This window comes from Balearica regulorum, chromosome 8 (assembly GCF_011004875.1).
Source record: "Balearica regulorum gibbericeps isolate bBalReg1 chromosome 8, bBalReg1.pri, whole genome shotgun sequence".
NCBI lineage: Eukaryota > Metazoa > Chordata > Aves > Gruiformes > Gruidae > Balearica > Balearica regulorum.
In genome coordinates, this window is record NC_046191.1 from 21,299,210 (window position 1) to 21,326,994 (window position 27,785).

The 27,785-nt window shown below is 37.8% G+C and overlaps 1 protein-coding gene across 10 annotated transcripts in view; it reads left to right on the forward strand.

Moving 5' to 3' along the window:
• The first annotated feature begins 28 nt into the window (after positions 1-28).
• The window catches only part of AGL (amylo-alpha-1,6-glucosidase and 4-alpha-glucanotransferase), a 47,501-nt gene continuing 19,744 nt past the window's right edge, over positions 29-27,785 (forward strand). The window contains exons 1-17 of one of the 10 annotated variants that reach the window (XM_075760002.1): positions 29-151; positions 10,310-10,459; positions 12,940-13,150; positions 14,032-14,198; positions 14,647-14,850; positions 19,593-19,774; positions 20,010-20,121; positions 20,427-20,547; positions 20,730-20,832; positions 20,923-21,020; positions 21,622-21,761; positions 23,245-23,432; positions 24,957-25,080; positions 25,641-25,804; positions 26,325-26,426; positions 26,670-26,822; positions 26,903-27,053. In XM_075760002.1, coding sequence (XP_075616117.1) covers positions 10,378-10,459; positions 12,940-13,150; positions 14,032-14,198; positions 14,647-14,850; positions 19,593-19,774; positions 20,010-20,121; positions 20,427-20,547; positions 20,730-20,832; positions 20,923-21,020; positions 21,622-21,761; positions 23,245-23,432; positions 24,957-25,080; positions 25,641-25,804; positions 26,325-26,426; positions 26,670-26,822; positions 26,903-27,053 — 2,302 coding nt within the window. In that variant the 5' untranslated portion in view covers positions 29-151; positions 10,310-10,377. Of the gene's footprint in view, positions 152-9,562; positions 9,882-10,026; positions 10,211-10,309; positions 10,460-12,939; positions 13,151-14,031; positions 14,199-14,646; positions 14,851-19,592; positions 19,775-20,009; positions 20,122-20,426; positions 20,548-20,729; positions 20,833-20,922; positions 21,021-21,621; positions 21,762-23,244; positions 23,433-24,469; positions 24,594-24,956; positions 25,081-25,640; positions 25,805-26,324; positions 26,427-26,669; positions 26,823-26,902; positions 27,054-27,785 lie in introns of those variants that run through there. The other 9 variants (XM_075760000.1, XR_012836558.1, XM_075760004.1 and 6 more) reach the window with 9 other exon arrangements.

Sequence of the window (27,785 nt, forward strand, 5' to 3'; positions counted from 1 at the left end):
GTGGCTGAGGAGGCGCGGGAGAAGGGCCGGGCAGAACAGGCAGCGAGCGGAGCACCCCGGCGAGAGGCCGCTGCCGGGGACGGGCCGCCCCGCGAGCCGTTGCGCGCGGAGGCACACCGAACGGCCCGTTGGAAGCGCTCCGTGTTCTAGCGTAAGTCGCTGCCCGGTGCGGAGCCCCAGAAGAGCTGGGCTCCTGTGCAACGTGTTAAGGGGACGTAATTTCCACGTAGTCTCCAAACGTTGGAGGTGTTGATGAATGCCCTGGTTTTGCAACTAGAGTCTTGCCCTGTGGGTTTTACTGAGAGGTTGTCCTTGTAAAAGCTTGCAGAGCTCATTTGGGGTGGTATTGGTATGCCTAATGCTGTTCACATATACAGGCTTGCAAAATCAGGTTTTTCTTATCAGGAAAGCAAATAAGTACTGGCTGTAACTGGGGTTTTGCTGGCAGGAGCTGCAGGCTTCTCAGAGTTCTGGTTTTAGTTGTTTTATTCCAAGTCCTTAATTGCTCACAAATCAAAGCAGCACAAAACCACAATTATTTAACAAAAATCCAATGGGAATTTTACCTTCCCACAGAATAGAAATATTGTGTTTGTGTTTACAAACTCCTTGATTGGAGGGCTCGGGTGATTCACTTGCTTATTAGTAGGTCTGAGCAGTTCTAGTGATCTCAGTGCTATTAATTCAGTTATATTTCCTTAAAAAGTACTATCTACTAAAATATAGCAGACTTGTAAATGCTCTGTTAGTATTCTACTATTTTCTCAGTTTCCATAAAAGCAGGATTAACCTAAGAGGTACTCTGTAATAGCATATTATAAGATATATTTAATGTGAAAAACAATAATGAACTGCTTTGCCTAATCAGGCCAATTTGACTGTTACACTTGTATTACCTTGCTCATGGAAGTCAGCAGGAAGCTGAGATCTCACTAAGTGTACAGCAACTGAAGAAATATAATGCATAGTCAGTAGCTTAAAATTAAATATGGATATCTCCTCCTAGCTGGGGGAGAAAAATTCCATTTACCACAGCCATTCCCCAGAATATGAAAGTGTTTGATAAAATTGTAATCCTGAGTACATACATGCTATATTAAGTGCTCGTGTGTTTCTAATTAATTTATGCTGATTAAACCCAGCATTCCTTGCAGATACATTATTAGTATGACAAATACTAACATAAATACATTCATAGCCTGAAAACTCTCGTGACCACAGTGACCAACATTCTTGACAATATTTAGGTTCGTAACTTTCACAGATTATGGTGGAATCAATATCCAAATATTTTTAAGATCTGTTATTTGAGGGTCTTGGCTCATTGACAGAATGGGGTATATACTTCTGAAACATTATTATAAATATAAGAATATATGGAAGTAATTTTCTCATTAAGACAAACAAGAAGGGATGAAAATGCAAGCTACAATCCAGTCGGAAACTGTAATCAGAGTTTAAGAAAAAAAATTATTTATCTGTGAAACGTAAACTGGGTAAGGGAGGGAATACTGTTTAGCTTCTCATTTTATAGTGTCTCTTATTTCAGGTGTTAGCTATTGGCAAAGAGCCATAAAGCAAGAAAACCAGAAAAACACCAAGAGAACCAGGAAAAAATAATCTCTGCTGAGCACAAGCACTCATACTCCTTCTGCATAGGCAATCATCAATCTGTCTGGAAGGATTCTTTTAAAACATACTAGTCTCCTTTAAAAAAAAAAAGTAATAATCAACAGTTCTACAGCATTAATGAAAATATTTCTATGAAAGAGTACTGCACACTAATTTCAGTGTCAATATCCAAGTTGTATTATGGAAATAAAATGCATTAGGATACGTGAACTATAAAAAGCCTGCAGATGTACGTTCTTTGTAAAGTGTACTACAATTATAGTTCTGTTAGTGTGTTCATAATAATTCTGTATTTATTGCAAAGCAGAAGTTCCTAGCTTAAGCAAATGATCAGTTAGATACATAGAGGGCTGGGGGTTGGGTTTTAATCTGTTTGCAAGCCTGAAGAGAGATAAAGTCATGTAATCTACTAGTGAACTATGTCAGGGGATGGTGTCAAGTGGCAAATGAACAACTTAACATCTAACATGAAAAGAAGCTGATGACTTTTTTTGCATAGTTTGTTATAGGACCTCAAGGAAGTAAGTGAAAGCTTATAATTTTGAAAGCAATAGCAATTTCATAAAGGAGACTTCATGCCGAGTATATAAAGGGGAATTTCTCTTGTTTAAGAAGTGAGGAAACAATTAAGTAAAATATATATAATTTTGGAAATTAAATACTGTGCAGTCCAAAGCATATACTGATAGTTATGCTGTTTTTTTAAGCCCAAAGTAATATGGAAAACAATAAGCCATTGAAGCTAGGTCTGAAGAGAACCTCTGTTATTATGTGGTTCCTTGTAATCAATTTTCCTTTTAGGTATTAAGCTAACTATACAGCAAAATTGTGGTATTTTATAAAGTCAACCCTTGTTCCAGTTTCATAGATGTGTGCACTAAGCAAATGGTTTCTCTGTGTCACTGGCAAGATTATCATGGTAAAACATCGCTTGAGTTGAAATCAAGTGATGTGCAAAAAGGCTGCATCCCTGTCAGATTGTTTTGATGATGGATAACTTGGATCTAAGAAGGTTTTGTTACTACTGTTTTCTATTTTGATATATTGACATGTGTTTGAAAAATGCATTTACATTTGGCTGAACACATGCAGGATACTGACCTTCCTATGAAGATAACAGTCCTGACACCTATATTAATTCACCTCCCTCTTGTGTATCCTACACTTACATGACTCCACTTCATCAATTTTCAAGCTTTTCAGTGTTATCATCTTAGCTAAATATGTATTAGAGAAATAACAAATATTATCTTAGATAGGAAGATTTTTTCCTACCAAAGCAATCTGCATGTGCTTTTTTTTTTCCCCAAAGAGAGGGGAATGTTGAGTCATTGAAACAATCCTGACCATCTAAAAGGAAATGAATTATAAATTCATAATGTAGGATGACATATTTTTCTCCATAATTAATTCTTTTCCCTTGAGCTTTGGCAGTGTTTCATACTTATTTGTTTTACCAACTTAGAAGTTTTTACCTACAAACTAGATAAATGCATTCCACTGACCTCCAGGAATATCCTTTTTATGTATGCTTCTCTTTGGTCTTTATTCCTCTCTACTAATCAGTCCTTTCTATTTTCACTATTTTTTAATTTTTTTATATGACAGGTCAAAGTTGACACTTGAAAACTTATTTATATGAAAATACTTGTTTACCTAGACATAAAAGAAGAACTTTACGGCTTTCAGTCAATTACACTAACTAGCCACCTGGTGGCATTAGCCACTAAGTAAAATAAAGTTTTCCACTCGACTACACAGAAATCTACTTTCTTTTTGTATCGCTATTCTGACACATCAACAGCTGAAGTATGTGCACAATTGCTTTCTACCAAAACGTGTATCGACTTTGACTTAAACAGAATTTTTTCAAAAAACAAAACAAAAACCCAACAAAAAAACCACCAAAAAAATCCAAACACTTCCTTGCTTATCTGAAATGAAAGCATTAAGTTTGGTTCCTTGATATCAATTTTAGCCAGGTCTGTATAGGTGCTATGATAGAATGACAACCTGCCACTTTTCTGAAAGAGTCTCCACTTGATTCAGTGCACAGCACAATTAAAACAATGGATAAAGGACTACAGGAAAATCATTTTACTCACTTCAAGGGATGTGGGCCATCGCTTTATCTGATGCACACTATTGAAGTTTTATCTGATAAAAGTACTGAATTATTAATTTTATTGAGTCTTCTATATTTTTCACCATTTCTGTGGTGCTTTTAAATTTTATTTTTTTTTAATCAGAATAGTTTGGGTTGGAAGGGACCTTAAAGATCATCTAGTTCCAACCCCCCTGCTGCGGGCAGGGACACCCTCCACTACAGGGTTGCCCACGTTATATCAGCAAGATATGAGGAGATCCTACTATTCCATTTCACAGGGAGCAAAGAGCTTGCTGGCGAAAGCATTGACCTGTAAGTGCTTTAGTTTAAGGCACTTTAGATCTGATTGCATAATTCATAATGTGAAACTACAAGTTTAATTGAAATCTAGTACAATGCTCTTCCACACACTGAGTTTCTTTGCCAGCCGATCTCAATTCCATCTCTGCTCCACAGCTTTTTTCCTCTTTCCTTTTACTTGTACTAGGAACTAATTTTCCTACCTTCTTTCATCTCATCTCAGAGGTCCTTTCACAGATAACCCATTTTCCATTTTTCACCTTCTCAGCAGCTTTCAATTTGTCTCCTTTATGGCTTATAAAGGCATTCTTTGTTCAGACCTGGTATGTCTGTGGTTGCTCTGAGTTCCAGCACAAGCAATCATTCTGTAGGGATGATGCACGATGTGCAATGTTGTTAGTTGTAGCAATATGCCAGTTAGTACATGCCCAGTACCCCTGGGGGGGAACCATGTGGTGATGTTTGAGCCTGCTCAAACAGTAGGAATGCTTGCAGGGATTGTAGCTCTTACTTTGGCAAGACTCACCTAAATGCTCGCAGAGACTTTGAAAAGCTAATAAGCTGGTCAGACTATAACAGAGCTAGTAAAAGCTGTATGCAACATAGGAGAGTTGTGAGAAGAATAAAAGAGAGAAGATTGTTTCATACCAGCTTTCAAGTCCTATAAGCAGCAATCCTCACTTGATGATCACAGAGGAATATGAAGCAAGATGTAAAGTGACCCAGTCCAGAGATGCTATGGGAAGCTGACTTCTGCAGAGCCAGGTCAGTACATAGTCTCTGTCCAAGCCAGTACCTCCAAGGAAGTTCCAAACTTTGGGGGAACCTGCTGCACAGTGCCTGCAGTGACCCAACAAATACGTCAGTGACGTAGTTGGAGGCAAAATTTTTTTCTTCGCTTAAAAATCAAATGTCAATTTTATATAACAGACACAAGCCAATCAGTTGTTTACAATTTGAGCATAAAGAGCTGTCTAGATAAGTGCTAAGGATTATTCTTTTAATGGCCATGAAAATATCCATGGTATTCTCACTACAGTTTGATACAGTAGGAAAGAGCATCATAAAGAAAATGGAGTGTGTAAGAGGCACTCTTTAAATTTTATTTTTGAGGAGGAAATATAAAACTGAAAGAGTAGATCTGCTTGATAAAACATCACTACAGTTTCTTTAAGAATGGATACTCTGAAGTCTTAAATCTCAACATATCTCATTAGTGTTTAAATAGAACAAGTGCTGGTAGTGATTCAGCAAACTGGTGTATGTTCTCCTTGTAAAACAAAAATTGGCCCAGTACATGTGAATTTATTTTACACTTAACTAAGTTAAATGGTACAAGAATACCATTCAGACAGTTTAAAATATTGTTTGCCAAGTCACCACATTTGCAGAAGATTATTAATATCAAATTAATGTGATGCTGTTAGCTAAAGCACAAATATATCTTAAGCAATTATGTGAAAAACTATATTTGACTATGATAAAATTTTATTTGGACCTCTTTAAAGATAAATACATTGAATTTTACAAATTTCTATTAAAAATTAATAGCAGTCTAACTTTACACAGACGTTAATGCAGAGACCATTGATTGTTTGAGGCCACACAGTAAAAGAATGGCCAAGCTGGGATTAAAAACAAACCAAAAATGTTTCTGCAATCCAAAAATTCATCATGACGCCAAGTTTATCTTTGAAAGGTCAAACCAACGCTGACAAGTAACTAGAGGAAAGGGTATTTACATATTCAGCAAGAACAAATTGTGTAGTCTAGTGTCCTAACTTCTCCATCTCGATAGATTTCTTAATTATATAGACATTTTTATTCCAGCCTACTATTTATTCACTGCCTATCAGGCTATTGCAATCTGTTTAGCTATTTAGAAGGGATTTTTAAAAAATAGGCTACAGGTAATTACTTCAATGTTCTGGCTAAAATTTTCTCTCAATACTAGATTCTAACGTCTAAGGCCATGTGTAAATTCCCGCTGGGCACGTAATGTGTCTAAGAACAGCACTTGTTTTCAGCCACTGCATAGCAAAGATCTAACAGAAAAGACTGCAGTCTAACCAAATTGCAGAGATACAGTTTTAAAGAAAAGGAGCTTTCTTTGAAAATCAGGTTTGCATTTCTGCATGAGATCTCCCCATTAGAAGACAAAAGCAAGACAGGAGATTCAACACCTCTGAAGCTTCTTACTGTTTGAACAATAGTACAATATTAATTCGTGAATGTACAGGTCATGAGTGTGGGGCATTGAGAAAAACTGTGCTATCACTTTAAATGTTATGAAGTCTCATAGCTCCTGCATACAGGCCAAAGGAATCTGCTTTTAATTTTAGTTAGATGTTCAGTTAAGTTGTCTGTGCTAGGTGCCTTTTACTGTTGTTATTGGGAGCTATTGTTCTGCTATTAGGAAAACAAACAAACAAACAAAAGTACTGTTATGTAAGTGCTCTAAGTTCCCACACTTTACAGTCATAATCTTTGAAATAGACATAAGCAATATGACGTGAGTGTGATCTGACACCTTGTGAACAGGCTCCCCAAAGTGTTTTGAGGCCACTGCTAGAGCAGTGTTCTGTAATACTGTTTTGCAAAACAGAAGGCGGAAGGGGAGGGAGTACTAGGAAGGTATATGTAAAAGGACTGAAGAATTCTGGTATTAATATATTTGAAAAAGCTGGAAAATTATTTCCTGATAATGACATTGACATGGTATCTACTCTTATTTTGAAGCAACTTTTGATCTTTTCCTGCTGTGGTATATCACATCACACACAGGGAAACTGCAAACTGAAGATAAAATGGCACTGTGAAACCCACCATTTAGATGCCAGTATAGCAAATGCCATGCATGATTGCTGTTGGCTGTGTCCTATACAATATCTGCAATGGTATGTGCATTGATGTTTTTCTGGTGTGCTTCCCATACACAGAAAGCCTGCTCAACTTACATCTGCTAAATTAACAGAGGCCCAAAGTCTGTAAAGAATGTGCCACCATAAGAAGTGATGTTGATTGAGAAAGCATTAGAGCAGTCTTCTCTGCTTTCCTGATTAAACTTCATCAAGGGACCTGCTATGTTCATTCCGTATCTTTGTAATAGTATTTTTTTCATATTGAAGGCCAATTAAATGATACTGTTGTAATTATTAAGTGACTTAATAGTACTTAGGGAACTTTTTTGCTGTATAGTGGATCAAGTCCTTCATTTAGACTGTTGACATCTGTTCTAGCTGCAGTCAGAAATACTGGTCAAAATAACTGGTTCAGGATTTGGAATCAGCAGGCCATATGCTAGTTTGGTTTCCTAATGATTCTTGTCTTGAGAAACTTAAAAATCCTTTTTCATAAGCTTGGATACATTGCAAAACCTGTCTAAATGCATAGTATAGTGGAGATGTGGCACTGCAAATCTAGTAGAGTAGGGTGAGTTTCCCTATTAAGTAGGGAAAATAAGAGAGCCACATTTTAAAACTTAGTAGCAGTAGTGAAATTGCCTTCAGTAATACTTTTTTAGGTTTTTCTTGCTTTTTACAAGGTATTCAGAATGTACTTTGGGGTAACTATTCATGCAAAAAAAGGACTTGGGTGCATAGGCTTTATTTGCTCTTCCTCTCTCAGAACTGTTCACTGCGTAAGCAGCTCATGAAATTTCTAAATCCCACCCCATTTGCAGTATGTGACAATGCAATAGCAAGCCTGGAGGAAGAGGCGTTTGTGCAAGGCTCTGTGGGAGGCAAACTGCAAAGTCACTACAAGATACTGAAGCCTGCTGAGGACCATAGCAAAAGAGATGGTCCAGATTTCTTTCAATGAAATATCTGTTGGTTTTGTTCCTATGACCCCCATTCCTGTTGGAGCTTCTTGTATTTCCCCTTCCTGTGTTTTATCTTCTTTACTAGGACACGTCCAATTCAGAGCAAACAGCTAGCATACCAGGACAGACAGTCTTCTGCTAGGTACAAGTCTGTCCTATATACAAAACCCACAGGCCAGCAAGCTGAGTAAGGAATAAAGGGGCTAGGAAGGACAAGGAAGATGAGAGAATCTTGCTGGACCCCCAGGAAATATCTGTGTAAAATAATCCAGATTGGAAGTATCACATTTGAATTGTATCTGAATGAGTCTCACTGAGGTGAATGTTAGGGGAACTGCACAAACACACAGGGGGGCTTTTACTAGGAATTTTCCCTCAGTCTGTCTAAGGACCCTAATATTGTCAGAGGGCATAAAAGTTGACATATTTGCTTACACCAACATGAAAACCTTTCTCAGCAATAATAAAAAATCTGAGCTGTAATGAGGAACAAACATTTCTTAAAATGTTCAGAGGGAGGGGCAGGTGAAGGAGGAAAGAAACAAATTACCTATCAAAAGATAACAAACTCAGTCTGAAATGGGTGGAAGTGTTTCCGTGAGTATCAAGGCCTTTGGACTGTCCCTAAATGCATCGTAATTGAATGAACACATTGCAGGAAGACAGAGTTATAAGGGTATGCATGGGATGACTGGAAGTAAATGGTTAAATTTAAATTGTTTTGCAGACTCCTCCCAATTCCACAAAATATACCACTTTTGAAAAGAAAAAAACAATAAACAGTATAACATAGTGACTGTAAATTGAGAAGCACCTTTTTTTTTTTTTTTTTAAATGTAGTTCTAGGCAATAAAAATAGACTGACCTTCCAAAGCTGCAGGGCTGACCTTTACAGTGGGGTGCAGTTAACTACTTGTGGTGAGAGGCCTGGAGAAACTGTCCCAGGTATTCTGCAATAAAAAGCAATGGAAATTGCTGTCTCGTGACAGCAGTTCAGATGACAGTATGCTTCAAAACAAGTTTGGTGGTTTTTTGGTTTTGTGTTGTGGTTTTTTAAACCACCTTACCTCTTGGTCAAAGACAGATGCCCGGAGTTTGTCGTCTTGTCCACATACTCTATATATAGCTCTTAAACCCTAGCTGACATCGTGTTTTTTCTGCAGCGCAGCCTACCAGCGGCTGCCTGGCCGCTTTGTGCCCGCGACGCGGCGGGAGGCAGCGGGCTCCTTGCCCGGGCTGGACCCTCAGGCAGCAGCGCGGGAACGCTGAGGAAGCCCCGCGGAGCGGCGTTTCCATCATGGCAAGGAGCGGCTGCGCCCAAACACGTCAGCCGGGCTGCTTCAGGCTACCTTTTACGTCACATTTTCCTCAGGGGAATGCCCGTTAAATCACATAGAGCTTTAGTTTCAGGTGCCTGAGCCCCCTCGGCGGGCGGCCTCTCGTGCCGGTACGCACAAAGCCGTGTGTAAAGGGGCTGGCGGGGGCTATGGCTGTAAAGGCAGGGGCAGAAGATCAGGGACCAGCACGCTGCGTTCCCCGAAAGCCCTGGGGTACTCCGGGGCCCAGACTCGCGGGGACCTCAGCCCGCTCGTACCCAAAACAACGACGGGGACGCAGCTCACTTCTCTGGTAACCTCTCCCCTCAGGGCGCACTTCCCGGGGCGGGGAGGGGCGGGGCAGACCCAGCCTGGCCCGGCCCAGCCTGGCCGCCCTGCACCGCCGCCTGGGCGGGCCCTGCGCTCTCGCGGGAGCTGGGCCGGTGTCGCCTGTTTCAGTGCGCGGCTACGGAGGAACCAGTAAAGTTTGTTTGAAAAAAAGCAAGAAAAGAGGAGGAAAGAAGCAGTCCTGCCGAGTCTGTCGCGGCTGCTGGCGAGTGCGTGAGTGACTGCCCGCGCGGCCAGCCCGGGGCTGCTGCAGCAGGCGAGGGCGGAGGGGCTGCTCCAGCCCCCGCCCCGCTCGGCCTCGGCAGCCGTCGCCGTCAGCGGGGAGCTGCGCCTCCGCCGCTCCCCGGGCCCGCTCGTGAGTATGGTGGGACGGCTGAGGCGGGCACGGCTTCCCGCAGAGGCAGGGCAGTGATAAGGGGCCTGGCGATCACTCCCGGCAGCACCGGGGCGAGCAGGGAGAGTGACAGGTGTCAGGCTCCCCCCCCCCCGGGGGCGGCTCGGGCTGGGGGCACCTCCGCGGCTCTGGCTGCGGGCTGGGCCGCGCTGTGGGACGGGGAGCTGCTCTGGGGTGCTGCCGGCGGTGGTCCCCGGCCTCGGGAGGGCTGGGTGCCTCCTGACAGCTCCCTCTTCCTCTCCCTGCTCTGCAGCGCCTAGTCTCCTCTCTCCCCTGGGGCTGGGGAACATGTAAGTGAGACCGGCGGCGTGAGGCGTTCTCAAACGGCCGCCGTCCTCCCAGGAGCCGCCGCTGACCTGTGGGTTTTTGTCTGTGTTCCCTTGGGGCAGGGCTCGCTTCTCCTTCCCCGAAGTGAGTCTCCTGGCACGGGAGGAGCGTCGGGCAGACGGCCGCAGCCATGCCGAGCAGTAAGGAGACGCGGCTGCTGCACCTCAGCGAGATGGAGAAGCTGGACAAGACGCTCTTCAGACTGGAGCAAGGTAGGTCGGGGGCGGTGGGCTGCGGCCTCCTCAGCCTCCTCCTCCTCGGCGGGGAGCCCTCGGGGTCGGCTGGGAGCTTTCCACCTTCTTTGGGCAGCAGTGGGAAAGGAGCTTAGCCTGTGGTGGTGGTCTTTTTTTCTTTTCCCTTTTTTTTTTTTTGTTGTTGTTTTAATATGAAACAATTTCTGACATGCTTACTTCCACTGCAGAGCACTATGGGCTCCAGTCGCGATTCAGTCTGACTCATAAAACTCTTGAGAAATGAAGAGCAGATGGGCTAAGAGCTGTCAGTCTTCATAGGAATTAAGTGCCAAGTGTTTTTTAGACAGGTCCTGCAGGACAGGACCTCTCCTTTTATAACCTGTACTTCGGTGACCCAAAAATTCCTCATAAGTCAAGCTCTCTATGCTCTGCAATGAGTTATGCAGCACCTCATCTTTAATATTATAGTTTTGAGGTATAACAGTAATACTAATGTTTTGCAGGGTCTCAGGTAATATTTCAAAATATGGGATCTTTACCTCCTCCTAAATCTTATCTTGCCTGGCAGATTTCTTACAGCTGGGCTATGTTAGTATTCTGGCTACATACTTCTAAGAACTTGATGTTATTTCTTTCTGGAAGTGTTCTTAAGTCTATTTGCAAAAAAACCCAAAACCAACCAAATGAAAACCAAACCAAAAAACACCCCACGTATTGGTCCACTGTAATGCGGTCAGGAAAATCAGACTCTGAAAATAAAGCCACTGTCTTTAGAAAACATTTTTAATGATTCAACAGTTTTTATTATCCGTGACATTTTGTGGTTTTTATTACTTTATGTTACTGATCTAGGAACCTAATATTAAAATGGTTTAGTAGAGGAGCAAGATTTTGGTTCTTGAGAATAAGAATTCTCCTAAGCTATATTAATTTCAAAATTTTCTGACAGTGTAATGTAAGAAAATGTCAGTAGTGAAGAAGTGCAACCTAAACTCCATTTTTAACTCATCCTTCCAGTTGCGTAAATTTTATTGGAAGGAGTCACACAGAAGTGCATAGCTATCAAACATGCAAAGTGCCTCTGCTGGTAGCAGTCTCTGAGAGGGCATAGCTAATTTTGAGCACAGCATTCCTGATGTCAGTATAACTGTTACAGGAAATAAGATATCAATGGCATATACCCCTGTGCTCTAATTTTAGTAATCTCTGTAATAAAATGTCAGGACAGTACTGGGGAGAGTGTACTTAACCTTCCAAAAGTGATTTTTTTTCATATGAGATTTTTTTTTTTGCAGTCAAATAAGCTTCATTTTACCTGACACGCGCTGAGATCCTAAAACCACTGCTTTACATCATGGTTTTTGGTGCACTGGTGATTATGTTAATAAGAGAAATTGCAAGCTTGATGAGACTTACATTTAAATGTATTCAGACATTGAATTCTGGTATTAGAGTCCCCATGATTCTACTTAATAAGCAAGTGGGTTTTTTTCAACTTAAAATACTTGAAACTTACCATTGTTCAGGGTTTCTTTTAACACACTATAATTCATTATCTGTGTATTAATAACTTTCTCTTTTTACAAATACTCAGGTTTCTTTTACTCCCAGTTTTGAAGACTGCTAGGGCTAGTGGGTATCTTACTACAGTTCACCACGACTGACATGTAATTTAGTAAAAGGTATTGTGCCAGCTCTCATACCTGTATCAGTCACTTGAAAGGACCCTGTAATTAGCCGTGCACACGATGGTGGCCCTCATACCTGCAAGTAGAACCTGTTCTGAAACCTGTTGACTAAATTGAATTTTTTGTCTCCAACCAAATGGACCACAGTATGTTTTTTATTTTATTTATTTTAACTTAATTTTGTTCTCATTATCATGGGAATCTTAAGCGTATCTATGTGTGTGTGACCTGCAGCACACATACAAAACTCCCTTCTGTTTGTTGAGCTCTCTGAAAGCTTAACAATTTGTTTATACGTTGTAGATTACACACAAGTATATATCACTTTACAGTTAAAAGCATAAGGAGTTTAGCATTGTTTAATAAACCCTCAGGGGTTTAGAAATTTAGAAGGGATTAGAAATATTTTCTGTTTCGGAATGTGTTCCTATTTTTTTCAGATGTTTTCGTGGGTCAGCTTTATATATAGACTTGGTAAACCTGAATACTTGAATACTACATAATCCAGAATATGCATAGTAGGCTGATGATCATGGTGTTTTGCTGTGTTTTGTTTTTATAAAAGACTTTTTATATAGCAAAGATGAACAAATTGGAAAGGAGTTGACTAGTGTCATATAAGTGGGCAAAGAAAAAGTTAGGAAAGTAGGGAGTGATGTTGCTGTAGAAATACATTGTTCTGCTGAAATTCTTGGCAGATATGTTGGTGCACTTTCTTCTTAACATAATATCAAATTATGATTTGTAAATACAGAATAGAAATATCTAGTCCTCCTGATAAATTGATTTTATCTTTTTTTTTTTCTTGAGGTTTTGAACTACAGTTCCGATTGGGCCCAACTCTTCAAGGCAAGCCTGTTACTGTATACACAAATTATCCAGCTTCTGGAGAAATATTTGATCGCCACAAGTTCAGGACACTATCGTGGCATAATCCCACAGGAAAAGAAGATGACTCTGACAAGTACTGCAAGCTGGATCTCCAAATTTCTGGGTCATACCAGTACTATTTCAGTCTTGGGTAAGTGAAATGCTATACTTACAGCCAAATGCAGTCTGCTCTCTTCGTCTAACCTGAAAAAAATCACTGTTAGGAATAAAAAGATTTTTTCCATGCATTTTTCAGATTGCAGCCATGGGCCTATCTGAATCTGCTAATACAAGGCAGTAGCTGTGGTGATTGTTTAATAGTTTCTAATGCAAAGATATTCTGGAGAATATACAGAACAAAATTGATCAGTTTTCTGTGAATGTTGGAAAGGCAAGCCAGTTTTACCAGTTTTCAAAGTCATTAGCATTCTGAGTATCTGAATGATTAATTTGCACTTTCTTCATTGACTTCGAAAGGTGGTTTTCTATCTTTCTAGCACAGAGGTGCTGTCGTGCTTTACTTCAGATTCTTTACTTCCTCCTTTGTTTCAGCAGGGCAAGTGTAGAAGAGAATGCCAGTATCTCTAATGTTTGTAGTCTGGTATTCTGAGTTTCTGGAAGATGGGTGGTTAAATTCCTTTAGGCTTAAAAGGGCATTCAGCTCAGGTCTCTTCCCGTGATGGTGTTCCAAATGGAGGTCTTTGTATAAAAGATGGGCAGTCATGCTTCCTCTGTTCCTGTCCATGTCCTGAAAGGAAGACCAAATACTCTGTCTTACTTTTGCAGAGGCTTTAAAGCTCTGTATCCCAACTGTATTCTTCTAAGTCCAGTAGAGAGATGATGCCTAAGAAATTAACATCTCTTCAGTGTTTCCTCTTTTCTTCAGGTGCCCTGCGGTCCTGTTCCCCACCTCCCCTCAACCACTGTACTGGGCTACTGTGTTTTTGAAATAGCTGTGCTTGTTGGATTCTCTTTTGAAACTGACTGGTACAATGGATGTTCACTATACCAACAAAAATTAATTTTTCCTAGAAATGAAAAAAGTGGTGGAGGTTACATAGTTGTGGATCCTATTTTGCATGTTGGAGCCGATAATCATGTGTTACCATTGGATTGTGTTACACTCCAGACGTTCCTCGCTAAGTGTCTGGGACCATTTCATGAATGGGAAGATAGGCTTAAAGTTGCAAAAGAAACAGGTAATGCTAATACACATATTAAAGGATATATGTTTTTTGTCTTATGATCAAACCCCAAAGTTACACTGAAGCTCTTCAGTGTAAACAGTTCATGTGTTCTTTAGTTTGTAGACTAGATATTTTCTACTAGATTTAGTTAATAGATTAAGTCAGTGAGATGATTAAAATATTTGAAGAGGTCCAGAAATTCAGGGACTTCTGAATACAGGAAACCACTTTTTATTATCTTGATTTCAGATAGACTTGGAAGTTTGTAGAACTGTCAGGGTGATTTTTATAAAGCTTGTTATGTAGAATTTCAAGGAGAAGATTCAGATTACTTTACACTGGCTATTCCAAACACTAGCTTTTTAAGCATATGTTATCACTGTAACTTATTATGCTTCTTTCAGTTAACTTTGACTGAAATTTGTTTTTCTTATTAAATAAATGGCTTCTTACTACATAGGTTACAACATGATTCATTTTACACCACTGCAGAAGCTTGGACTGTCTAGATCATGTTATTCACTGGCTGATCAGTTAGAAGTAAATCCTGAATTTTCAAGCCATAATAAAAAGTGCACTTGGAGCGATATAGGAGCTCTTGTGGAAAAATTGAAAAATGAATGGAATATGCTTTGCATCACAGATGTAGTCTACAATCATACTGGTATGATTTTTGTGTGCGTTAATAACCAGACTGGTCCTATAATTATATTTCATTATTTCCCTTAACTTTCCCCCTTGAACCCAACTTTTAGTAGCTATTTTAAGTAACTCAGTTGTTTCTGTTTTTGAATCTCTCAAATCCACGACAGCTCTTTACAATTATAACTGAGATGTCTCCATAACAGATGTAAAAGAATTTAGTACTGTTGCTGAAAGAGTAAGAGTGAATAGAGCCCTTCTTAAAGAGAATTAATGAACTGTGCATGTGCCTGTATTTTTTATAATATGCTTTTTTTTATCATTCTGCAGTGTGCATCTCCCATATAAATGAATGGAATCTGCATTGTGAATTATTTGGTGAACATAAACTGAGTACTTTCTTTTTAAACAGGGGAATGTTCTTATAGCTGCTTAAAAGTAACTGCTCTAATTTGGATCTAACGTGCAGACAATAAACAGAATAGGGACAAGAGGCTAGGATTAAGCAATGGAGGAAATGGTACAGCTCAGTCTGGGGGGGGAAAGAGCTTTGTGTTTGAGATGGGGTTTTTGAAGCATAGATACGCCAATGCCTTTAAGGCTTTAGTTGTCTTAATTGCTTGAGAGACAGTGGGTTCTCTTCAGTATGATCTGATGAAATTTATAGTACTTCACAATTTGTAATTTTGCTGATTACTTGGATAATGTTTACTTTGATTATGTTTATAATACATCATCTTGCATTGTAATCCTGAAGATCACAATAATTAGCATTCTCTTAGCAGGGAGTACAACAAATGGTTATGTATGTTGATGTTACAGTCCTTTGAGGCTTGAAAAGATCCTAACACCAGATATCTGTGAATTTCAAGCTTTATTTGCTTTAGTTCTTTGGTGTTGACTGCTGCCAAACATTCCTGTCCAATCAGTCTGCAATGCAATGTGGGCCTTGTTGTTTGCCCTGTTTGTTGAAAAGTTACTAAGTATAGTTATTAGCTATGTGTCTGAGGGAATTAGGCTTTTAGACATTCTCCCAATTTCGGATAAAAAAATTTCTTGCACTTTACCAACTAGAAGTCCAGTTTCTCTCTCACATGTTTGAGATCCTGTCATCTTTTTACTCTTTATATTTGCATGCTACCAAGGAGAACGTTTTTATGGACAGAAATGCCTAAGTCCAAACTAATTGTTAGACTCCAGAAATATATTTGAGAAATGTCACGTTATTTGGCTACATTTGTAGAAGGACTTTCAGGTTACATTCAGACTTCAAAGTAATTTTCATTGGGATGGATGACTAAACACTTATACTATCGTGAAAGGCTGTTTAGAAGTGTCTTCTAACAGCATAGAAATACTCAAATGACCATAGTCCTGACTTCCATCGTTAAGCAAGGTGTACTTGATGGCTTTGTTTCCTGCTTTCAAACTGGAATTTTTTCCCCTCTCTTTGTTGTTTATAATCAAAGCCTTTTGATTTACATCTGGCTCCAAACTTGTTAAAAGTCAGATTTAGCATAAGCAGAATGGTAAATGTCTGAGTAAACAATAATGTCGTATATGCCTGTGGAGCTTTTTTGGGGACGTTTGAAATAAGAAAATAGGCAAATGGGTTTTGGGGTTCTTTTTGTCTGGATCTTGATTAGATGGAAATTTAACTTCACCTTTTTTTTAAATTTTATTTTAATTGAACAGTAATTTCTAGTCATTAAATTAATTCCTGCACATTAGGGTGATTTAATTGTAAAACATGTTTCATAGGTCCATTTGAATATAAAAGACACAAAGTGTCTAGTCACGTATTTTGAGCAGATTATGGATACTTGTACATTGTTATTAATTCTGGAGCATGTCTGCATTAAAAGCTTAAGTTGTCTCAGTAAATCTTCTAAGGCTGGTAATGCTAACAGCTCATGACCCTTCCGCTTACAGTGGTTGTATCTGTTGGTAGTTTCCGCTTTCTAGCTGCAACCACTGTATGAAAATGGCAATGCTTCCCCTCTGTTCCTGTGGTAAAGTCGGACAGCTCACTTTAAATATTAAATGGTTAAGCTAAGGTGTTTGGTTTTTACACTGGAATGGAGGACAGTCTGCTTGTATGGTACAGAATGGTGGGAATCAGTTTTTGATACTAAGGTCTCTGTTTGGATCTGATGAAAGCCAGCATCTACGGCCTGACTTTAAAAGTAAAGTAGATGTATGTGCTAATGTTAAATATAGATGCACCTTTGGTGTATTAGTAGGTGTTATAGATAAACTTGAAAACCCTGTCTGGTAACTGGGTAGATGTGCCCTTTTTAGGCTGCCATTTCCTTCAGGGTGTTCAAACACCCTCAAATAAGAAATACTGTGTTTGCTGGCATTTACTTTTCACCAGGAGATAGAATCATAAGATGATTTGGATTGGAAGGGATCTTAATGACCATCTAGTTGCCAACCCCCTGCCATGGGCAGGGACACCCTCCACTACAGAGAAAAAGGAGAATTGTTTGTTTATTTTCTTTTCTGAGCTTTCAGTGGCTGTAGTATAAAGTAATAAACTAAACTGAAATAAATGATATGATTTATCTTCTTTATCTTTCAGAAGAGGCTACTCTTGTCGAATTGCAATTTAACACTTGAGTAAATCCTATTTCCAAGCACTTGACTAATCACATCAAACACCACCTTTTCTCAGCTTTATAAGGGGGAGGAAAAAAAAAAAAAGTCTTGGGCAGTGAGCATCACTACTAAATATTAAGTTTGTGATTAATGTTATGGCAATTAATTAGTCCTTTGAAAAATATGAGGTTATTTTCTTAATACAAATGTAATGAATTTTAGAAACTATTTTCTGGAATTGCTTATCTCGATATTTCCATATTTTTATACTTACGTGTATTTTCTCCCCAGCTGTAACAAATATAATTACAAGTCATGTTTTGGGCAATTTTTTCTGCAGAATTAGATTTCTTTTGGTGTTACATTATCAATCATTGGAGCTTACCTTCTGATCAGAAAACATCATTCTGTTCTATACCAGAATTAGTGGAAGGCCTCTTGACTTTTTTTTTTTTAACATGATAAATTAGATTTAAATGATTTATTGGCTTTTTAGAATTAATTGTATTTATTCATGCAAGTCCTTTATAGTAAATTGTGGTTCTTGCTAGATTAATGGAGTAAACTAGTTTTGCTTTTTGGAGAATTTTTTTTTTTTCCCCAGAAGTAGTATATATATTAAAAAAAAAAAAAAAGGTGTGGGGGGGAGGGAGAAGATCTGGTTGGCCTTTAACAGCCTGAGCTTATTATTGCTTTATGTAACTTTAAAATAACTATGGTGGCTTTAGTTGTAGGTGGCATTTAAACTATGACTATCTTATGGTCAAATTATTTGTGGAAATTATAAACACGAATTTTGCCATGTTTGTAATGATGTTGAGATGTAATGTGAGAGGTTGTTCAGAAGAGCTGTTCATATATTAGACTGAAAGAGTACACTCTTTTCTTTCCCTTGGATGTTTTTGTTTTAACTTTGAACTTAGCAACCTTGAGTTCTAGGTGTTAATTGTTCTGCTATAATTTTGGGCGTGTTAATGGCTCTTTCTTCATGTTTCCAATATAATAATTTGTTATGTATTTTCCCTTGTGTGAAGTACTACTTCTATTTTTCTATGCTTTTCTAAAATAATGGATTAATAAGCCATGTTCTATGAAAAATTATTTTAAAAAAAACTTGTAAAACTTGAGTAAAATTTTTTTTGTTCTTATACACTCCGTGCCTTTTTTTTTAATATTTAGTTTTTCAATTGCAGAGTTTCATTCAAAAGAGTATGCGAAAATTAGTTTCAGTTAAACAGTGTTTAGGGCTGTTCCAAAAATTGAAAGAGATTAACTCCTGAGGATTTTTCTTCCATACTTCCAAAATAAAAATTTTTCTTCTGTACATGTATTTACTCATACTGCTGCATGCACACTACTGTTTATATTTGAATATTGCACTCATTTTCTAGTGAAGGCTCCTTACTTTCTCTGAGTTAATTCTTAATGTTCAGCGTATGTTCTGGTGTTTGTTGAGGCTATGGGGAAAGTTTAGAAAATGGACACAGTAGAGTGCAGTGTTTGATCTGAACTGGTGTTCCATTTGCATGCACCAGGCAGTACACTCATCTTCCTGTGTAAGACTCGGTGGCATCACTTCCCACCACCCTGCTGCTTATTATGTACACAGCAGTGTCACAGCTAATCCTTTCTTAAAAGCCCATTTAACTATATTCTTCATTAATTATTTCTTGGGCAGTGTATGTGCACTCTTGCTATCTGGCTCTGTGTGTAGGATCCGCTAGGATTAAGAATATTAAAAAATAGACAACTTAGGCCATCTTAAATCTTGGTTTGGGATGTACGTTTGGCTTTCAACACACAAAGTGTATTTCATGTCCATTATTTGATACATTTCCTGCAACAAAAATGTGATTTATTTTTTTTTTAAATTTTTTATTTAGTGTTTTAGAATTGGTGGTACTATTGCATATTATTATGTAAATAACAAAAAGTTTCTCTGCAGCTGTATTTGTTGCAAAATAAATGGCTATCCGTAATGCACACCTCTGTATAAGACATGATTGTCTATTGGCATGGAAAACTTTAGTTGAAATGTGAACTAACTATACATATCATAGTACCTTAACTTCTTGTTGTTAAGACATTTGCACAAAACAACTAAATGTTCATCTTGTGTACTTACTTTTCTTTTTTTCTTCCCCGCTCCCTTTCTTGAATAAGCTACTAACAGTGAATGGCTCAGGATGCATCCAGAATGTGGCTATAACCTTGTAAATTCTCCTCACCTGAAGCCAGCTTGGGTCTTGGATAGAGCTCTGTGGCACTTGACCTGTATGGTGGCTGATGGAAAGTGTAATGCTAAAGGGGTTCCTCCCTTGATTGAAAATGATCATCACCTGAATGTAAGTGAACGAGAACTAAGTGTAAGGTAATGAACACTATAAACAGCTCAATAAACCTTTAATATTTCCAGGGTTGTGGAAATGCACAAAAAATGGTGTATGCTTTACAGATATAGTTAACGAAATAACCCTTTACTCCCCAATACTTTTTCTGAACAATTCATACAAGCAATTAGCTTTTCTTAGTTATATTAATCATCAACATTATTAACTAACATAACTTTTATTTTTACAGTGTATCCGTAAAATAATTTGGGAAGATATATATCCAAAAATTAAACTATGGGAATTTTTCCAAGTGGATGTTAACAAAGCTGTGCAGCAATTTAAAACCCTTCTATCTCAAGGTAAAGGAAGGGTATGTGCTGAAGCATGTGGATTATATATTTATAGTTCAAGAAATTTATAGGTAAACTTAACAGTAAGCTGGAAAACAAAATAATTCCATTTTTTTGCTATGTGAGAAATCTACTGTGCTGGTTTAAGCATACAAGAATGCTTTGAGGGCTAGTAAAGCCTTTGAAGACTTCACACCCCTCCAAAGCCTTTATCTACTCATATCTTGTTTGTGCTAGAATTATAAAAGTTGTATGTCTTTTAAATGTACTTCCTATTGGTACTTTATGAATACTCTTTTCTATCTTGTTCTTAGGCAAAATGAGCACTAAATCTGATCCAAATCAACATCTTCAAATAGTTCAGGACCCTGATTATAGAAGATTTGGGTGTACTGTAGATATGAATATCGCATTGGCAACATTCATACCACACAGGTATTGTAGTATTGATTACAAGTTAAAATCACAAGTGAAGTTAAATTTGCAAAATCAAATAAATGACGTTATTTTCAGAGATGGGAAAAATTTAATTTTTCATTCCTTTTAGTTATGTATACTACATGTTTTAAAAATAAATTATTCTAATTGTTCTCTGCTTTTAATGTCCTCCTGATAAGCAATGGACCAGCTGCAATAGAAGAATGTTGTAACTGGTTTCGCAAGAGGATTGAGGAACTGAATGCTGAACAATACAGACAAATTAATCACCATCAAGAGCAGGTCTTAGAATTACTGTGCTTTAATGCTGAATTGTTTTCAAATGCAAATAAATGCATGCATTTCAATAATGCATAATTTAATTACTTCTAGGCTGTCAATTGTCTTGTGGGGACTGTGGTTTATGAACGACTGGCTGGCGATGGTCCTAAGCTGGGTCCTATCAGTAGAAAATATCCTTTAGTTACCAGGTATTATTTTTCGGGGTTGTGTTTCGTTTGTTTGTTTGTAAACTATTCAAGTCTCTCCAGGGAAAGTGAGTTCAAAGTTCATTAAAAGTATACATTTATATGTACAAGTGTATGTTTTCTTTCCCATGGACAAATGCCTCTTCATGAACTGACTGTCTTTTTTAAGCAACAGCGATAACTGTTTGCTAAATGTGGCCAGAGGGTATGAAACAATACTCAGAGCACATTGAAGCCTTACATAATGCAAATTGTTCTTGTAAGTGGAAGAGAGGTGGAACTAGGACAACTTAGACCTTTCAAGTTTGATGTACCTGATGCCACTCATGTATCTGAAGAGCTAGGGCTTTAATCTGACACTACCAGCTGACACCAAGATAGTGGCAACACCTGTCCTTTCTCCTTCAAAGCATGCTACAAAATAGAAAACTTCCCATCATTTATAGTCTAGCAGCTGCTTGCTTCTTGTATCTGTTTTATTTACAAGCTAATTCATAGCAGATATTTTAATTTCAAACACAATGAATTTCAGCTTATGTTACCTTGTGTGTGGTTTGGTTTTGGGTTTTGTTCTGTTTTTTTTAATTGCCTGTCTATTTGATAGGTATTTTACTTATCCATTCAAAGAGCTGACTGTGGAAGAAGAAGAAACAATGATACATCAGCCAGATAAAGCTTGTTATTTCATGGCTCATAATGGCTGGGTTATGGGAGATGATCCTCTCAGAAACTTTGCAGAACCAGGTTTGTAAAAGAACTTTGAATTATCTTACATAACTTTTGATATGCTAGACAAAGTGAAAAAAAGATTTTATTTAATCTGTCTTTTTTCCAGATGTATTCCTGTGAAGTTGCAGAATAGCAGACAGATACTCAGTTTACAGCACTTTTGTTTCCCATTCAGCTTACAGATCAAATGTAAGAACTGAGACTTCAAGTACAGTTTTTGCAAGATTTGAGAGGGAAATTACCAGCTTTCTGCCACTGAAATGGGGACATTCTGCCTCCCCGCTTCTGTCACTGTCTTTGTTGCTTACTTTGTACTTTTACCAACACTACTGTTTGTTGGCATTTCCATAAGACAATGTCAATGTGGCAGAAAGCTAATGCAATAAAAATGTGGATAGTATTTTACTATGTTAGTGAGTGAAAACGAGGTCCTTGAAAGGTCCAGTGAGTGGCATTCTGGCAGACAAGAGATGACTCAGTTAATCCAAATGAAGTATACAGATTACTTGTGAAGGTAAGATAGGGTATGAATTCACCGTGCACTGAAATACTGTATTCTAACCCCTCTGGGGACAGCATTGATATCCAATAAAAATGAAGTTGACAATTCTTGTTTTCAGAGTAGTCGTTCACTTTATAAATGGAATCAAACAAAGGCCAGTTTAATTATAATTAAAAACATCTATCTAAGAGTTTGTTAAGTCTACATTAGAAGCTAATCTGATTGATACTCCAGGGTGATCTGGAGTTATCAAACACCTCATTTCTGCAAAATAATCTACAGCCCATTCACTGCTTTTTATTTACTTTTTTTTTTCTCCCTCACAAGGATGAAGATAATATGTGTTTCAAGGGTGGTTTTGTTCAGTTGTCTTTTGGCTAATTGCCCTTTCTTCTGGGCAGACTGTTGTATTTTTTTCCTTCAGTCACTGGCTACAGTTAGCATACCTAACTTCCATTACTGAGTTTTCTCTTTTAATTCGTCTACAGCTTTTTGGGTGCTTTTTACATGTGTTTCACCTTTGTTTTATGCCACATGTTGTTTCAACTAAGAATACAATGTGAAAAGATGATACAGAGGAGCACAAATACAGGAATTGCAAAGTAAATCCAGCTACTGCTATAAATTACCCTTAAAAAATCATGTGTACATCCAGATAAAGCCAGTTTTTCTGTCTGTGTAGCTATGTTGCTGTTAGTGAAGATGAAAGGTAGGCTGTGCTAAGGTGAATGATTTTGGACACAGTGGTGACTTACAATCCGTACTCTTTACTTACTAGCTGCTTATTCTTGTTGTGTGTCTTTCATTGGAGTAGTCTGAAATCATACAACAGTGTAGGATATATAGGTTTTGAGTTGATATGATTATTGTTAGAATTTTTACTCTTCATCACAGTGTCTTCCTCTTCTTCAGCAGTAGAAAATGAAATACCACATTTTCATTTTGGTGCACATTCTACACTGTGTGTACACTATAGTGAATTTATTTCCCTTACAGGTTCAAATGTTTACTTGAGAAGAGAGCTTATTTGTTGGGGAGACAGTGTGAAACTGCGTTATGGTAATAAACCTGAAGACTGCCCATATCTCTGGGCACATATGAAAAAATACACTGAAATCACTGCCAAGTATTTCCATGGTGTTCGTCTTGACAACTGTCACTCAACACCTATTCATGTAGCTGAGGTACGCAAAATTAAGCATGTTTATTATAAAGCAACTTTTAAGTCCTGCACTGTTGCTACAAAATCTGAAGGATCTACATGACAGAGTTAAGGTGTGAATGAATCTTCCTCATACCATAAGCAAGGTTTCTTGACTGGTGATGTTTAGATATGGTTTCAGCTACTCTAAACAGAGTGGTATATCTTTTAATTTTCCACTTTAGCTGAAATATTGTGGATGCAGATGGACCTGACTGTTTCCTTGCGTAGCTATGGACTTAGTGCAATGACTGCCAGTATCCAGTATGTCAGTTTTAGCTGGGGTCACTGCCAAGACTTGGTTGAAAGTCTTAGTGTTTCTTTGCCAGATATATTTTGCTATTGCTGAATTAAACAGGAAGTGTTTTATTTCCCAGAATTTAAAAGTTGGTAAAGAACACGTGCAAAAAGTTTAGTCTGGCAGGTTTATTGCTAAGATTAGTGCTTACAGTTTGCCACAGAGCTGACTACAGCCAGAAATTGTACTTATCTAGTAAATTAGCTTTAAATAGATTTGAGTAGTGCAGCTTGTTAGTGCTTAGTCTTAGCTTGATTACAGACCTTACCTAAATATATGAAGAGCTCTCTAAAACAAGTTGATTTGCCCACACAAAAGTTGTAAGTGGCTCTTAAATGCAGCCATTTCAAAACTTCTGCCATTCTTTCATTTATTGTTACTATTTTTGGAATGGTAACTTCAAAGGCTTAAACTGAACTCCTCCTCCTATTTCTTACCTTAACAAGCATCACTTCTATGCAACCTTTGTTCTTGCATTTTGAGTTAAGATTTTGTTTAAAAACAAGGCTTAAAGTCTTCAGAGAATTTCCTAGAATTACTTGATCCATAGATAATCTCTGTAAAATATAAGCATGGTTTTATGAATCTTACCTGTTATTAATATTTTAAATGAACTGCATATATGAATGACTCATTTAAGTTTTGTTAACATTCATGTTAATGATTGTATATACACAGCTGACAATTGATGTCTTGCATTAAAAATGTATTATGATCTATAGGAGATGCTAGCAACAGCCAGATCAGTCAGACCTAATCTTTATGTGATAGCTGAACTCTTCACGGGCAGTGAGTACATTGACAATGTTTTTGTCAACCGCCTGGGAATTACCAGCCTGATTAGAGGTACAATAAGCAGTTGAAAATTATGTAGGATTGTCGTGTATGGTTTGGAGTTTTTAATGTGAAACTAACACTGGTATACTTTTTTTTATTTTTTTTACATATTCATGTTCTTTGCTTACGCAATCACCTTTTCTTGTTGTTCTATTACCTTCTCCTGTGTTATATGCTAATTCTTGATTTTTACGTGTGTTTGTGTGTCCTCTTCTGTGTAACAACTTTTTTTGTTCCTTAATTTTGGCTTTCTGTTTGTCTTTGCTGCATGGCATTTTCCTATTGTCCAACCCCCCGCCTAGCTTTGAAACTTGTCCTTTTTTGTATCTACCTTTCCCCTTTCTGTGGCTTTTTTGGCTGTGCTTTTTGCAGTACATGCTGGACACAGCTAGAAAATTGCGAGCCGATTTGTATGTAGTGGCTGAACTGTTCACAGGAAATGAGGAGCTGGACAATATCTTTGTGAATAGGCTGGGCATTACCTCCTTAATAAGAGGTAGGCTTGCTGTGTGTGTGGTCTCTTTCCAGCGAGGGATTATGGATGACGTACTTTTTCCAAGGAAAAGGTTTCTTCTGTATTATGTACTTTTAATTGCATACTCCATGCAATCAGAAGTACAGCTTTTGTATTGTGACTTTATTGATACTCAGCAAAAAATACAATACTAGCTGTGAAATAAGAGAAGACATCCTGCATTAGTTTACAGAAGGTTAAATATTTCTCTCTTATTCTAGCAAGAGCAAAAAAGTAGCACAGTTCTGCTATGCAAGTGGTGCATCAAGTCTGATTTTTGTTGCATGAGTTTCTTAAAGCCTATGAAAACCAGTTTCAGATCTCTGCTTTTTTCTCCTTTTTTTTCCTTAGCATATTATAATAAATGGAATACTCCAAGGTTGTGTATCCACGTTGGAGAATATAGTTATATGTGATTTTTTTGTTTTTAATGATTGAACACACCAAAATAACAACTATAAAATGCTGCATTAACCTCTTTGTGCATGCTGTACTCTATGGTAGTTATTTTTATGTAAACACTTACCTGTTTTGTTCTTTAGAGGCAATGACTGCTTATAATAGCCATGAAGAGGGAAGGTTAGTTTATCGTTTTGGAGGTGAACCTGTTGGCTCTTTTGTTCAGCCACGTTTGAGGCCTTTGATGCCAGCTATTGCTCATGCACTGTTTATGGATATTACGCATGATAATGAGTGTCCAATTCAGGTGAGCACCTAAACCGAAACCCAAAGTTTACATTTAATGTTTTCTGAATTGATATTTCTGAACTATTAGAAGGCTTGGTGCAATCTGGATGTTTTTTCTCAGCCATATTTGGGAAAATGTGTTTCCCAAGCGTCATGCAGAGAATAGAATTTTATAAGTCCCTCCGACAGTAAAGATTTTGACTTTCAAGGGAAAAAAGTATATAAAGCTACTTAATGAGCTACTACAAGTGGTTCTGTCTCTGCTTGTTAATCTGCTCTCTTAAGCTCCTGTTTTACAGGACAGAATGAGAGAGAATGGTGGGAATTGGAGTGCTTATTTTTGAGGGTTTCTCTTAAGTTGCTTTTGTTAGTACATTTGTAGTAATTTTTTTTCAATAATTCTATTGTGATTGAGAAAATGATCATCACGTGGTTGGCAATTCCTCTGTTAAACTAAGTATATCTTCTGTATGCTGAATTGGGAGGGGTGAATTATGTCTTTGTTGCACTATTTATTACCTATTTATTTTTTAATGTAGCACCGATCTGCATATGATGCTCTTCCTAGTGCAATGATTGTTTCCATGGCATGCTGTGCTACAGGAAGCACCAAAGGCTATGATGAACTAATACCACACCAGGTATGTGCCTACAGTTTAACTCCTAAGTTACTTTTAAAAATGTAAACTTTTATTCTTGTCCTAGGACATATATTTTAACACTGTTTATTTGAAATTCCAAGCAGTTTTACTAGCTGGCATTACTTCAAAAATTGTCCAATTTCATATGAAATTTGAATTGATTATGTAGTTGAGACCTCCAGCTGGTTTTGGGGTTTTTTTTCAGAGTAGTTAATACTTGCTTAAATCTTAATTTCTTTGCAGATCTCTGTAGTATCTGAAGAGAGGTTTTATGCAAAGTGGAATCCAGCAGCACACCTGACTTCTGGTGAAGTTAATTTCCAAACAGGAATTCTAGCAGGAAGGCTGGCCATAAACAGGCTGCATCAGGAGCTGGGGGCTAAAGGCTTTAATCAGGCAAGAAGTGAGGGTACCACTGCAATTTCTCTATATTTGTGTTCTGAGTGAGCACAGTTGCAATGGTACGTCTTTTCTAGGTGTATGTAGATCAAGTTGATGAAGATATAGTGGCAGTGACGAGGCATTGCCCTAACACACACCAGTCTGTTGTGGCTGTAAGTCGAACTGCCTTCAGGGATCCGAAAACTTCCTTCTACAGTAAAGAAGTACCTGAAATGTGTATCCCAGGTAATCAGATTTCTTTTTGGGAGATAGCAGGTGTACAAAAAAATTCAAGTTACCCTAATTCCATACTTTCTAACTTCAAACGCATGAAATCAACATGAGAATTTTCAGTATATAACACTCCTTTTATATCTGCTAACATGCATATACCAAAAGTGGTTAAAGAAACAATAACACACTTACCTTGCTTAAGGTTTTCAAAGGCATTCATATTGAGTATACTTCCTGCTATAAGCTCTCCATGAGGGTGTGGTTTTGTGAACTGGTGAGAAATAGTTAACAGCAAGATGATTAATTGTATAGAATTGGGGAGAAATTAATATTTATTAAGTCTTATACTGAGGAAAAAGGCTAAAATCTCATCATACTTGTTGATGTTATTGCTATTCAGTGTTCTTATATAATGACTATTTTTGTGGTTTTAAATTATAACTTTGTACTGCGTAAGTTTATATAAAGGTAATGTATAGGTAATACATAATATTAATTAAATATGCAAAGTGTTTACTATACTTAATAGTAGCAAAGTATAATGACTTCTACACATTACCTGGACATATTTCTGAAGAGAACCTTTCCAAACTAGCTTTTTAAGTATACTCGATTCTTTGTGTGCACATGTGTGCCTGTTTTAAAGTCAGTCACGTTATGTGTTAAGACATTTACAAGTGGCTGCAGTACTTGTATACCTTATTTTGTAGATTATTGAAAGGATAAAGAAAATAAGAATATTTG